At 48.2% G+C, this 12914-nt stretch overlaps 7 protein-coding genes across 7 annotated transcripts; 3 read left to right on the top strand and 4 right to left on the bottom strand.

Annotated features, from left to right (window-relative positions):
* Nucleotides 1-151: 151 nt before the first annotated feature.
* Nucleotides 152-1711, bottom strand: LOC4812117 (trimeric intracellular cation channel type B). Its single transcript, XM_001352523.4, has 3 exons — nt 1217-1711; nt 880-1152; nt 152-810 (listed from the first exon to the last, which is right to left on the bottom strand). The coding sequence occupies exons 1-3, from the start codon at nt 1492-1494 to the stop codon at nt 504-506; spliced, it is 858 nt and encodes a 285-aa protein (XP_001352559.2). The 5' UTR covers nt 1495-1711; the 3' UTR covers nt 152-503.
* Nucleotides 1712-1729: 18 nt separating this feature from the next.
* On the bottom strand, nt 1730-2828 carry LOC6900022 (basic-leucine zipper transcription factor A). Its single transcript, XM_002135351.3, has 2 exons — nt 2297-2828; nt 1730-2233 (listed from the first exon to the last, which is right to left on the bottom strand). Exons 1-2 carry the CDS (start codon nt 2315-2317, stop codon nt 1748-1750), a joined length of 507 nt encoding a protein of 168 aa, XP_002135387.2. The 5' UTR covers nt 2318-2828; the 3' UTR covers nt 1730-1747.
* A 78-nt stretch (nt 2829-2906) lies between these two features.
* On the top strand, nt 2907-4628 carry LOC6900021 (uncharacterized). The gene is made up of 3 exons (XM_015188199.2): nt 2907-3429; nt 3503-4384; nt 4448-4628. The coding sequence occupies exons 1-2, from the start codon at nt 3418-3420 to the stop codon at nt 3773-3775; spliced, it is 285 nt and encodes a 94-aa protein (XP_015043685.2). The 5' UTR covers nt 2907-3417; the 3' UTR covers nt 3776-4384; nt 4448-4628.
* Nucleotides 4629-4758: 130 nt separating this feature from the next.
* LOC4811992 (cuticle protein) lies at nt 4759-5803 on the top strand. Its single transcript, XM_001352521.3, has 2 exons — nt 4759-5105; nt 5169-5803. Exons 1-2 carry the CDS (start codon nt 5094-5096, stop codon nt 5730-5732), a joined length of 576 nt encoding a protein of 191 aa, XP_001352557.1. The 5' UTR covers nt 4759-5093; the 3' UTR covers nt 5733-5803.
* Nucleotides 5804-8294: 2491 nt separating this feature from the next.
* On the bottom strand, nt 8295-9073 carry LOC4811901 (cuticle protein 16.5). Its single transcript, XM_033382885.1, has 2 exons — nt 8919-9073; nt 8295-8841 (listed from the first exon to the last, which is right to left on the bottom strand). Exons 1-2 carry the CDS (start codon nt 8928-8930, stop codon nt 8380-8382), a joined length of 474 nt encoding a protein of 157 aa, XP_033238776.1. The 5' UTR covers nt 8931-9073; the 3' UTR covers nt 8295-8379.
* Nucleotides 9074-9379: 306 nt separating this feature from the next.
* LOC26533572 (uncharacterized) lies at nt 9380-11553 on the top strand. Its single transcript, XM_015188196.2, has 2 exons — nt 9380-11196; nt 11268-11553. Exons 1-2 carry the CDS (start codon nt 11107-11109, stop codon nt 11490-11492), a joined length of 315 nt encoding a protein of 104 aa, XP_015043682.1. The 5' UTR covers nt 9380-11106; the 3' UTR covers nt 11493-11553.
* A 477-nt stretch (nt 11554-12030) lies between these two features.
* On the bottom strand, nt 12031-12726 carry LOC6900020 (pupal cuticle protein Edg-84A-like). The gene is made up of 2 exons (XM_002135349.3): nt 12573-12726; nt 12031-12516 (listed from the first exon to the last, which is right to left on the bottom strand). The coding sequence occupies exons 1-2, from the start codon at nt 12582-12584 to the stop codon at nt 12121-12123; spliced, it is 408 nt and encodes a 135-aa protein (XP_002135385.1). The 5' UTR covers nt 12585-12726; the 3' UTR covers nt 12031-12120.
* Nucleotides 12727-12914: the final 188 nt, after the last annotated feature.

Genomic DNA, 12914 nt, shown 5'->3' with positions numbered 1-12914 from the left:
TGCGGTTAATGTGCGATAAATGCACGATAGACTCTCGATAAATACGGTAACGGGGCTGCCACTCTTTGCCACTTAATTTTGAAGAGGGTTACCCATAAGTCGCAAGAAATGTGCCATTCCCCTTCCTCATAAATGCACTCCCTAATGGAGATTTCATTTACTAATATACTTATTTATTTTCAAACGGAAATTTCACAGTACGATAGACGACAGCTAGACGATTATACTTGGAGCGCTCATTCCGCTCCTCCAGCCTCGCGCCCTCCTCGTGAGAGGCAGAGCTCCTCTAAGCTGATTAGCATGTACCCTACGCGTAACCCGATCAAGCGGAACATCTGCCGCCACGTGTCGTGTCTCCATCGCTTGGCTGAGTGGCGAGTGGCAGTGGCAAGTGGCAGTGACGGCGGCAGGGAGGAAACCTAAGCCGCTTAACGTATCATTCCCCTTAGAGCCCCCTGAAGAGGGTATTGGGAGTTCTTCAGTGCTTCTGATGGCGCAATCTTTCAGTGCCGTCGACGGTTTAAATCAAATTTTGAAAACGTTTCCCTTTGCCTTTTGTCAGGTTTTGGATAGCGTTTAAAAAACTTGGTCAAGTCCGCCGTGAGGCCGCCGAAGAAGGTGTAGCGCATGCGGGTCTCCATCAACCAGACAAAGTGCTCCGTCCGATAGGCCAGCGACAGATACTTGTAGGTATTGACGAACACCAGGGTGTAGACCTGCAGCTGGTTCCGCGTCAGCCCAAGGAGCAGGGGACTCTGATGGATGTCCAGTGCGAATAGACAGGATATGACAAGAGCCAGCTTCGAGTTTCTGTGTGGGAGAACAGGCATGAGGTATAAGATGAGGGATAGAAGAGTACTCCAGCTCCTTGGCACCCACATGCTCAGCTTGATGTACGCCATCTGGTTGTGCTGACACCGGTTGATGAGGATCGCGGCCACGGGCTTCAGAAGCTCGGCCCCACTGCCCATGATAGTTCCAACGACCAGCATGGCCACTGGGGCATTGCCATAGAGATTCCCGGCCAGGGTCACACCCTTGTCGATGAGCTGCACCTGGCTGATAGTCGACATGGTCGTGGCCAGGATGCGAAAGAACACGGTCTGCGCCACCGCATGTCCCAGGTCAAAGGGGCAGTAGAAGATGAGGTACCTAGCCGGAAGGGATCGGGGATTATCAGATGACTCCTGACTTTTCGACTGTACATTCCACTCACCACATGCAAGAGCTTAGGAGCACGTCGGCGCTGTTGCAGAGCGGCTCCAGGGGCAGAGTGCCCAGCAGGAGGTTGCCCAGGATGTCGCCCGCATAGATGAGCATCAAATTGGTAAGCCACAGGGAAAAGGGCTCCCACTCCAGGCAGCTCCTGCGCTTGACCTTGGGCCCGCTCCTCGATTCGATCTCCTCGCGGAGCTGCTCCGCGATTAGGGAGTAGTGGAGGGTGCGGAATATGATGTGGTTGGGGAACTGCCTGAGGATCAGCTGTGCATTCATCGCGATCAGCTGTCCTGCACACACACATACACACACACACACACACTGCTGCTGTTTGCTCCTAAAATCTGCTTAGCTTGCTACTGGCTCTTGGGTCTGCGATCGAATGATCTATGACCTATAAATTTTGTGGTCGGTCTTCGATTGATTCTTGCACTTTTTTCATATAAAATCCAAAGAGTTTTTCTTAAAATCTAATGAGTGTAAAAAACGAATGTAATAAACGAAATGTTGACAGGAGAAGCGCCGCTTTCTACACTGGGGACGACAATAGTCGTAGGTTCTGGTGCTCATCGTAGGTCCTCGCCGAGAGGCTGCGTGGTCCGGGGATTAGCGAGGCGAAGCTTATGTTCCGCACGGGCTTAATCCGTGGCAGCATCTGATGGACAACTGGTCGGGCGGAGTACGTGAGATGGGCAGGGGTTTGGCTTGGGCTTGGGCTTGTGCTCTGGATGGACACGAGGTGCTGCTGCGGCTGCTCCTCCTTGTGGTAGCTAACGATGCGCACTGTGGGCTGTTCCACCAGCTGTTGATGCTGTTGATGATGTTGATGATGTTGATGCTGCTGCTGCTGCTGCTGCTGCTGCTGGAGGATTAGCGATGGCTTTGCTGGCGAGAGTCGTGTGAAGCTCTGGTGGGAGATGGCGCTGGCTGTGTGTCCATTGCCATGCAGGATTGTGGCTGCCTGGCTCTGGCTGTAGCTCCCACTCAGACAAAGGAGCAGTACCAGATATAAAGCCTGTTGAAGAGTGGAATAGCTGAAGCATGACTTAGTGCTGGATGTGTGTGGGTGTTTACTCACGGCTCTGATTGAGATGCGCATGATGGTCCCTTGAGTGGAGAACTAATTACCGTTAAGCGTGTGCGGCTGCCATTTATAGGTGGATATGGATGGACTCCTCATGGACTTGATCACATGGCAAGAGGTCGCCCCCAAAAAGAGATTTATTGGACATTTTATACGCGTCTGAGTATGAGTACGCGTACGGGTATGAGTATGAGTATGAGTAGCTTAATTAATTAATCAAAATGTACTTCAAAGAGACAGCTGCGTGCACTTAGAGCTACCATTACGCGCCGCCGGCTAATCTGTGGCTGTGGTAGCCAGAGACCTCAGGCCTCAGACCTCAGTCGGAGACTGAAGAAACACCACCAATACAGCTATTGCTTGGGCAAACAAGCCGCCGCAAGTGGAGACGGGCCCAGAGGGGTGGAGCGTCGGTGGAGGGGGAGAATGGTGCGATATGTGGAGTGGATCAACCTTCAGCGGGTTGCGCAGGCGCAGGCGCCGTCTCCATCTCCGTCTCCATCTCCATCGAATGTTGTAGCTTTTGGCTGCTGTTGTTGCTGTTTTTGCCGTTGTTGCCGTTGTTGCTTGTGGTATTATTATTACTACAATATTTGCGGCGTTCGGTATTTATTTATATATTTGATTTTTCTATGCCTTTTTGTTGTTGGTTTGTTTTTGGTTTTGGCTTTGCTTTATTTCTTTACGTAAAGTTGAGTCCAAGTTGAGACACTCCCACAATTGCAAGATAACCGCGACTGCGCGCGTGTTTCCAACGCTTCGAATCGCAGATCGTGTGCCGCGAGGCAGTGGAGGAGTCGCTGGGGGACACTCTACAGAGTACCCCCCTCAAGTTATAGGGAAGCCTGCCTCTGGGTGCGTCGGGAACTGCTTTACAGTGATTTCATGGCACAGCAATTCACACAGCACTTCAGTTTGACTTTGCCACTCGCTCCGCTTTGTGTTTTTCTTGAATCGAGACTCGATTCGCTCCGATCTACTCGATCTACGATCTCCGGTCTCTCGTCTCTGGTCTCTGGTCTCTGGTCTGCCGCCCACCACAGATCTCTCCTCTGTGGTTCTGTCTCCGTAATCGCCCCATTAGGCCGAGCATCGATATACACATATTATATAAAATGCGGCATCTGGTGAGTGTGTGGGATGATGATGATGATGCTCCTCCATTCATACAGAGAACTTAAACTCCTTTTCCCCCTGCAGTTGCTGTTGTTCGTACTCTACCTGGCTCTGTCGCTGGCCAAACCGGCCACGGAGGCGCCTCGCCTGCTCATCGACTCTGCCCCCTCGGTGGTGTCCTACCAGGGCTCCTCCCAAACGCACACACGCTTCGTCATTGCGCCTATGGGCAGGGCCCTGGGCTACGTGGAGCCCACGAATCTCAATCGAACGTTCCACACGATGCCCACGACTCGGGAGGAGGGCTCTGGCTATGATCTGCTCAATCTGAGTCCAGTTTATGTGCCGCATAACTGATTACGTTGCATTATAGATTGTACGCTTAGAAATATCTAGTTGAATTCGAGTAAATATATGCCGGCGATGCCTAAAACAAGGGAACATTGGATTTACTTGTCATTTTTGACATATACTGTCACTAGCGGTGACTTTCACTTTCTAGCAGAAATAGTCGTAGTAGGCTCTGTCTGTAGTAGTTGTCATTATTTGTGCTCCACTTTTCATTCTAAATACTAGTCTACTCGAATAATCATCAAATAAAATGGATAACCGAAATAAAAGAAACGCTTCACGTACCGCTACCGGGCTCAGCGGCAGTATGGTGCCGTTTTCATTGATGACTTTGCGCGAGATGGATGACATAGAGGCCAAGGGGCAGGACGCCTCCGTAGACGCGTACGAGGCGAGCACGCGTGCCTGGCGCAACCAATTCAAGAATCCCAATCTGGTCCCCAATCCCATTGGAATGGAGTTCTCGAGCCAGCGCCGCCTATCTGAGGGATCTTCGGTGGGCACTATTAGCCACTACTCGGAGAACGATAATTCCCCGGCAGCCACTCCTCAGCGCGCTGTCTCGGCCGAATCTGACTGTCTGGTCGTCTCGGACCACGATAATCAAACACAGCGGTACGTGACACCCATACACCATCCACCGATTCCTTATAATAAGTGCCCCCTTTTTTGAAATAGTCGCTCCCGTACCTCGGACACCTCCTTGTCCCGGAGCTTCCGCATCTAAGCGGAGCCCAGTCGCAAAGCCAACTGTCGCACGGATGCTCTGTAGAGCTGACCGTTTTTATGGAGTGTAGTCGGTGCCTTCTCATCTTTCTCTGTGCGGAATTAAATGTGCATTTCATCTTGTTTTATTTGACACCATTCGTCTCTCTTTTGGGTCTCTACAGAGGGAGAGAGCGAGGGACCTTCGCCACATCTGAGGCCTGAACCCAAGTGCCAGCGAAGGTCTGCTGTGGTTTGTGCGCCGTGTGAGTGTCGTATCCATGATTCGAGTCCCCATTGTCAGACCTTTTGCAGCCCATGGGTAATCGATTGTCTAGTTGATTTCTACGCGTACTCGTAATTGTCTATGGATTCGCAGATGTTTAGGTTAGCGTCGGTCGGTCGGTCGGTCGGTGGGGGGTTCAAGTTCAATGCTGGACAGATTTCAGCAAACGAGTTTGCCAATTGCTCGTTAGTCTCCCGCTTGAAGGACAATCTGGCAAACAGTTTTGGCCATATAAAGCCGTAGACACGCCACAGCATCAGCAACAGTCACTCGTCGACTTCAAAGCAAACACCAACCCAAAACGCAAACACCAAACCCCAAGCACCAATCAACATGTTCCGCTTCGTAAGTACTTGGCTCCAATGGAGGCAAAGAGGATCCTTGCACTAATTCCACTCCAAACTTCAGATTGCCATCTGTGCCCTGGCCACCATTGCCGCCGCTGCTCCAGGATTCGTTGAGCAGCACCATGTCGGACATGTGGTGGCCGCTGCTCCGGTCGTCACGAAGGTAGGAGCCGTCGTGCACAGCGCCCCGGTGGCCACCTCCCACCAGAGCTTCACCCAGTTCCACAACCAGGCCGTGATTACTCCCGTCGTGAAGCACGTGGCTCCCGTGGTTCCTGTGGTCAAGACCTTTGCCCCCGTGGTGCCGTCTCCCGTGGTGCACCATCAGACCTATGTCGCCGCCCCCGCTGTCCACCATGCTGTCCCAGTGATCAAGTCTGTGGCTCCCGTCGTTCATCAGACCTATGTGGCCCCTGCCGTCCACCATGTGGCTGCTGTGCCCGTCGTCAAGGCCGTGCCCGTCGTCAAGGCCGTGCCCCATGCCGTCTCCCACCAGAGCCACGTCCAGATCCACCAGAAGGCCATAATCGCCACCCCCGTTCTGAAGACCATCGCCACCCCAGTGGTGCCTGTGGTCAAGGTCGCCGTGGCCGCCGCCCCCGTCACCCATGTCTACCATCACTAAAGAATTCCCTGAAAATCTTTTTTTTGACTCGATTGTTGGCTATTTGAATAAATTTATTGTTAAAATTGCAATTGTAAAGTGAGTGCATTTCATGGGAAGGAATAGTTATAATTTTTTTTCATATTTTCGGTGAATGACAGATGACAGGCACCTATCGGAATTTGTTGATATGTATCATGCTTGTTATCGATAGTTTTTTCCCATCCCTATTCAATTTAGCAGTGCATTTATTAGCAAAATACTTAATTGGATCGGAATATATCCTATTCCACAACCAACTACCGTCAATTTGAATGATTTTTACTTAATTACTATTCATCACCATTTATCGTCATGCTGCAATCGGTATCAAAAAAACCAATGTTACGAGCAAATAAATTTTAAAAAATAATTAAAAAGATGCCCCTACGGCTAATAAAACTCAAGATTCATCTTGGAATAGATCATTTGTGTGCAAATCTTCGACTAAATATTTTTCAAGCTCGATTGAAAGGCAAAACCACTAACCATACAGATGTGCCTGTTCGTAAAACGCACGTCGAACATAGACTATTGGGTCCCATGGGGTTCGGGTCTGGCGTTCGGCTTCCGTCGCATCATACTGTAAACCATACAGTGGCGAATTTTTTTATCGAAGCACGTTGGCAAAAAAATGCAATACTATAGGGTGTATAACTCGTACATAAAGGTATGATATATGGAAGAATTCGAATTACGTTTGCGGAATCTCACTTAAGCCTGCTTTTGTACATTGGGATGTCTTTAAAATTGGAATAACATACTACATGGCTAGGTAGTAAGCAAGGATTGCTGACTGTAATATAAAATGGGCTTGATTTACTAAATAATTTGTACCTCTGAGATTCTTTGGACAATTTTAATGATTAGTAGCTTAATTTGTTGAGAATTAATGCCACTAAAGAACTAACGTCTAAATGTATAAAAATACCATACAACGAGGTGGAACGTTGTGAGTTGCTGCGGACACCGCAACTCTACGGTTATACCCGATACTAAGTCAGTATGGCTCTCCTCCGGCAGACGCCGCTAATATTAAACGACACGACAAAGAGTGCGTGCGAGAGAGACAGAAAATCAGTCTGAGCGTGACGTCGGGCGCTGCGTAGCCAGTGAAAATTGATTTGTTCCTGTTGGCTATAAAAATGATCTGATCTGATCCAGATTCAGCAATCTCATAGATATGGTCATTATCTATGATTTTGCGTTTTTAGTTTTCTCGAATCTGCAATATTGTGGATGCAACAGATTTTCGTCCTTTGTGGGGGCGGATGGGGGTGGGGCGAAATTCTGAGATATACGTTTTATAGTGACATCTTAAAGGAGTGTGTGTACCAAATTTGGTTACTCTAGCCTTAATAGTCTCTGAGATTTGTGGTTGCCTCAGATTTTCGTCCTTTGCGGGGGCGGAAGGGGGTGTGGCGAAATTTGGACAGGAAACGGTCAAGGTCCGATATCACAGGAGTGTGGATACCAAATTTGGTTGTTCTGGCTTTTATAGGTTCTGAGATCCTTGAACTCATATTTTGCAATTGGCAAAACCGACCATGAAACCTGTGTGTTAGAGTGAGACAGAGCGAGAAAGAGTGAAATTGTTTTCGTGATTCTGGCTGTAATAATTATACGATCTGGTTCAGATTTTGCACTCTAGAAGATATAGTCATCTTCTACGATTCTGCGTTTTTAGTTTTCTCGTATCGTCAAAATTGTGGATGCCACAGATTTTCGCCCTTTGTGGGGGCGGAAGTGGGCGGGGCAAAGTTTTGAAATATTTTTGGAGCAGTGACATATCACAGAAGTCTGGATCCAAAACATCGTTGCTCTAGCTCTTATAGTCTTTGAGCATTAGGCGCTGAAGGGGACGGACAGACGGACAGACGGACAGACGGACGGACGGACAGACGGACAGACAGACATGGCTCAATCGACTCGGCTATTGATGCTGATCAAGAATATATATACTTTATAGGGTCGGAAACGATTCCTTCTGGACGTTACACACATCCACTTTTACCACAAATCTAATATACCCCAATACTCATTTTGAGTATCGGGTATAAAAACAAATGTACAAAAACTGGCAGTTGAAGAAGCCATTAATATTTCAACCCATAAATTGCTTGGATATCGCCACTGTAAATGTCGAGTAAAAATGATGTCTCTAAATCCTTTGATTTTTTAAAGAAAAAGTGTCGTCAGCGGTGTGGCCATTCAGATGCTTCTTAGTCTGACATCATTCAGGCATCATTGGTCGTTCCTAAAGGAAATTTTTCTGTTTGGGACTTATTTAAGCCCCTGCTTTAATACTGAGTTTACCAAAAATGAAGATTAAATTGCATGCCCGAACCAAAATTCAATTTTCTTTTTCCCCATAACTTTTTGCTTTCAAGCCCATATTCCATTATGGTTCACATCTTTTCAAGATATTGGCAGTTGCTTACCATTATTACCATTACCTTACCATTACCATCTTGAACCTTTGTGTGGCCACTTTCCCCTCTTAGTGTACCGCCCTCTCCCCCAGAATGGTATTAGACAATAGTTTCTTGTAATACTTTTGTTTTAATCGATTCGCTCAACGTTCTCCTCAGACATAACAGTATCCTTTATCAACTCGCTTTCAATCGATTCACTTGTGGTAGGCGGAGTAAACAACGGGGGACCCGGCCACGACGGTGTGGAGCAGGGGAGCAGCTGGGACGACGGTCTTGACCAGGGGAGCAGAATGCACTGTGTGGACCAGAGGGGCAGAGTGGACAGTGTGGAGCAGGGGAGCAGCTGGGACGACGGTCTTGACCAGGGGAGCAGCATGCACTGTATGGACCACTGGGGCGGCAGGGACGATGGTCTTGACCAAAGGAGCAGCCGGGACGACGGTCTGGTGGACGACAGGAGCGGCTGCATAGGTGACGACTGGAGCCACTGGCACCTTGCGCACCAGGTTTACGTTGCTCTGGTGGGTGATGGCCGAGGAGGCGCTGTGATCCACATAGGCGGTCTTGGTCAGCACCGCGGGCTGGACGTACGAGTGCGTCTCGGCGATGAGGCCAGGAGCAGCGGCAGCCACGGCCAGAAGAGCAAAGAAGGCAACCTGTGGGTCATGAGAGGTTTGAATACTCGTATTAGGATGCATGTTCTATTCCCTGATAGATATCCTGATGGACTTACGAATTTGAACATTTTTGGAGGAGGTTTGTGCTTTGATGGGTGAATCGATTGCAACTGTTGATGATGACGGGCCAAAGTGCTGGCTTTTATAGTTGGCCAGCCTCAGCCCAAGTCCCAGCCCCAGCCCCAGCTTCGATTGTTTGTCGCTAAGTACTTTGAAGCCTGAACTTGAGCCCCGCAACCGGTTTGGGTTTTAGATATTGTGTGTGTTTCGGATCGGGCTTGAATTTGGGCCCTGACTTTGGTTGAGTCTTACTTCTGAGTAAGGGGGCTATCGGAGACGCAGTTCATTTAGTGACCTAGGCTCGCTCTGCCTGCGCTCTGCCTGCGCTTTGCCTCAGTGCCTTTTGTGTGGGTGAGGAAGTGGATTCTGGAAGCTGCAGACAAGACAAGAAAAGAAAAGGCAACCCAATCAATCGACAAGGGGCCAACCAGTAATTGGCCTTAGCGACGGCGGTCGCTTACGCAAATGATGGGGGAGTGAACATACTCGAGCACTCGGTAGTGCAGAGTGCGTGGGTTGCGGCTTATCCGTGCACTTGCCCTCCGTTTGCGGAGCGTCGTCTTCGTCTTTGCTGTGGCGTCTTTCCATCGCAGCGAGTGCGAGGAGGGGTGTGTATCCTGTTTGGCGTGCGTAATTGAGTTGCATTCACATCCCGTTGACAGTTTTATGACAGAATTCTCAGGGAATCGCCCCACCCTCTGTTTCTGTATCTGACTTCTGTATTTGCCTCCGCCACTGCCCCTGCCTCCTTCTGTGGCGCTGCTGCTAAAGGACGTGCGTCTCTCGCTGTGCGGTGTGCCTCATCAATTGAACGAAGCTCCGACTGAATTATGTGACGTTCAGACCTTTAACCACATAACGTTTGATTAGGTTAAGTTGCGTCTCTCTAATGAAGGAATAAATGGGATGTGCAATCGATAAGAGACACTTAAGGAACGAGAAACAGGTAATTAAAGGTTACGACAAAGTTCTTGCGAAATAACGGGACGATGTTTAGGCTTTGCGTCTAGACAGACTGGTCAGAACTCTCACCATGGTTGGGATTGCCTTCATGTTAGAGCATTTCTCGATATTCTTCTGAATATAGATGCTCCATAATACTTTAAGTCAAAGGATGCTTCCCAGAACAAATAGTCGTACGAGTAATAACCATCCCATTGAACACTCAGCGCTTGACCCAAATCAGAACTCCCGAAACCCTCGACAATGATATACTCGTATGCTGTGCCCTTCATTAAAAGGGCATAAACAAAAGCGAAACAAATTATACGAGTATGTACCAGTATCCATCCATCCCCATGTGCATTCAAATTGGATTGCAACACATCGACAGATCCAGTTGATGATTGCGGAGTGGCGTGGCTCAAGTGATTCATGGCCGAAAGGCCGTAAAGCTCTACAGCTACCAACTGCAGCAGCAGCAAAGGCGGCAGCTGTTAAGTACCCTTTTGGAGTGTCAGATAAAGACTCCAGACAGAGTCACAGACTCAGATTCGGTCGGTCCCTATGTCAAGGTTACCCACTGGACAAGCCCCACGCGCACTTAACCCACAATTTGTGTTGTCTTGTCTTGTTGTTGTTGTTGTTGGGGCTTTTCGGGGCTCGACTTGAGTCGACAGTTACACGTACTCAAGATAAGCATCGCATCGGGTCGTAATGTGGAAAATGAATAGCCAGAAAATTATTTCTGTTTCCTCAAGAGTTGTGCTCGTAAATCCCAATTTTATGGAGTGTTTGTGTCTTTTATGGGTATGGGTATGGTTATGGGTAGGGGTATGTACTACATATTAATTATTCAAGAAAGAGCCGAACTTTTGCAGGACAACCGAAGACAGAGAGAAAGGTCTGGTGTCTAGGGATCAAAAATCCCAAATTTTATGGAGTGTTTGTGTCTTTTATGGGTATGGGTATGGTTATGGGTAGGGGTATGTACTACATATTAATTATCCAAGAAAGAGCCGAACTTTTGCAGGACAACCGAAGACAGAGAGAAAGGTCTGGTGTCTAGGGATCACTGATCTGTACAGGTCGTGTTATCTATTCAAGTCTGTTCAATTCGGTGATTGGCTATGGGCTAAGTAGGCCCGTTGTTAGACCTTCGGCTAATAGAGCATATCATTTGTCATATTTTTCGCTTGACATTTTGGCACTATTGACTCGTATATAAACGGGTGGTAGGCCTCAATGGGCTATGAGTTCTTACTGGAGTTTCGCAGTGGCAAATTCAAACTAAGACTAGATCCAATACCCAATCGCTTCAACATGCATCGAATGGTGAGTTACCCTTTAATTTAAATGGACCCCCTTACCCGTTACTCATATTTTTCTCCCCTACAAACCCATAGCTGCTGTACACTTTGGTTATCGTCGCCCTCGCCTTGGTCCAGGCCTGCCATCAGATCCATTATAATCTGACATTTCCTGCTGTGAATCAAGTCTGTTCTGAGCTCAGCCTTGGCCAGAGTTTGACGAGGGATCTGTCCACGATGTCGATGTCGTTGTCGGTGGCGGTGTCTCCTCTGGCGCCCAATCTTTGCCGCCATGGGAACCCCTTTACGCTGGGGCATTAGTTATTAACCATTAGCCGTGTATTGTTGTTTGCTTTTGTTATTGCTTAAATAAATTGTTTTAAATTATTTATCATAACTCTGAGAGATTGAATATTGTCGGGCTTTTGGAGGGCGAAGGGTTTCTGGTTTGAGTTCTCTGTTGCAAAACTTTTCGGTCATCTCTTTAATGATTGTAGGAATGGGAGGATAATTTCATTTGTGTTATATCAGCGACTTGTATGCCAGCATTTATTTCTTTTCAATACGGATTTTGCTTTCTACTGTGATACCGAATAAACGTATCAAACATACAGAAATCAATCAATCTGCTCTTCCATTTCTAAGATACAGATACACTTTGTGTGCTTTGGGGTACCGTCATGCTCAAACATATTGGCTTGCAACATATGAATATTCTTTCTTTTTTATTGCCTCGATTTTATAACAATTTAAGGGCCTTTAAACTGAAAAGTGCTGAACATGTATCCATGCATGCTCTCCACTGTACATCTTTTAACAACCACTATATTTTTGGATAAACATAAAAAAACCATAAAAATTTAAGGATGAATAATACTTTCAGTAGATTTATTTAGTTTTCTCATTTAGTAGTTAACAAAAAAAAAAAAAAAAAACAATAATTTAGATTCTAATGATGCAGGGTGTAGGCCAGGGGGGCAGCATGATGCACAACAGTCTTGAGGAGGGGAGCAGAGTGCACAACAGGCACAGAGTGGACCACAGGAGCAGCGTGAACGGTGTGGACGACAGGAGCAGCGTGGTGGACAACGGGCACGGAGTGAACGACGGGAGCAGCATGTACAGCCACGGCGGGAGAAGAGTGGATGGTGGTCTTCAGGACGGGAGCAACCACGGGCTGGATGTATGACTTGCTGTGCACCTGGGTGATGCTCTGATGGGAGACAGCCGAGGGTGCAGAGTGCACCACGGTTCCAACCTTGGCGAGGACGGGCTCATGGACCACATGGTGGGTCTCGATCAGGCCAGCGCTCACAGAGGCGACGAGGAGGGCAACGATGGCAACCTAAGAGAATTGTGGGTTAAGTATGGATGTTGCTTCCAAATCTTCAATTTACTCACGAATTTGAACATTTTTAGTCGGTTTTTGGGTGGTTGTTTTTGGGGGAAACTCAGAGAGATGACTGATGCTGTTGGGATCTGCACGAAGAGCTTTTATAGCAGTCGCCAGCCCCTGCTAAGGGCTCAAACAGTGGCGACCAGCCACCAGCTTCGGCTGCTGGCGAGGTCGTCCACCTTGAGGCGCATTCGACATCCGACAAGTCCACAGCCACTTCGGCATTCGGGTATCAGCACTTCGGAGATCTGCAGCAACCAGCAATCGTAATGAGCTGAGGTCGGTTCGGCTCACGATCTGTTCGGAGACGAAGTCGGGTTATGCTGGGGTGTAGTGAAGGTCAGCGA

The sequence above is a fragment of the Drosophila pseudoobscura genome, chromosome X (assembly GCF_009870125.1).
Source record: "Drosophila pseudoobscura strain MV-25-SWS-2005 chromosome X, UCI_Dpse_MV25, whole genome shotgun sequence".
NCBI lineage: Eukaryota > Metazoa > Arthropoda > Insecta > Diptera > Drosophilidae > Drosophila > Drosophila pseudoobscura.
This window is presented reverse-complemented; position numbering and strand designations above follow the sequence as displayed.

What these genes read in the sequence shown, in the direction of transcription:
- LOC4812117 (XM_001352523.4), bottom strand. Translation starts at nt 1,494, where the DNA reads ATGAATGCACAGCTGATCCTCAGGCAGTTCCCCAACCACATCATATTC. An exon ending in CTCCTAAGCTCTTGCATGTG is followed by an intron (nt 1,153 to 1,216) that starts GTGAGTGGAATG and finishes CCTTCCGGCTAG; the next exon opens with GTACCTCATCTTCTACTGCC. An exon ending in GCGTACATCAAGCTGAGCAT is followed by an intron (nt 811 to 879) that starts GTGGGTGCCAAG and finishes TCTCCCACACAG; the next exon opens with AAACTCGAAGCTGGCTCTTG.
- LOC26533572 (XM_015188196.2), top strand. Translation starts at nt 11,107, where the DNA reads ATGGGCTATGAGTTCTTACTGGAGTTTCGCAGTGGCAAATTCAAACTA. An exon ending in GCTTCAACATGCATCGAATG is followed by an intron (nt 11,197 to 11,267) that starts GTGAGTTACCCT and finishes ACAAACCCATAG; the next exon opens with CTGCTGTACACTTTGGTTAT.
- LOC6900022 (XM_002135351.3), bottom strand. Translation starts at nt 2,317, where the DNA reads ATGCGCATCTCAATCAGAGCC. An exon ending in TGCGCATCTCAATCAGAGCC is followed by an intron (nt 2,234 to 2,296) that starts GTGAGTAAACAC and finishes ACTCTTCAACAG; the next exon opens with GCTTTATATCTGGTACTGCT.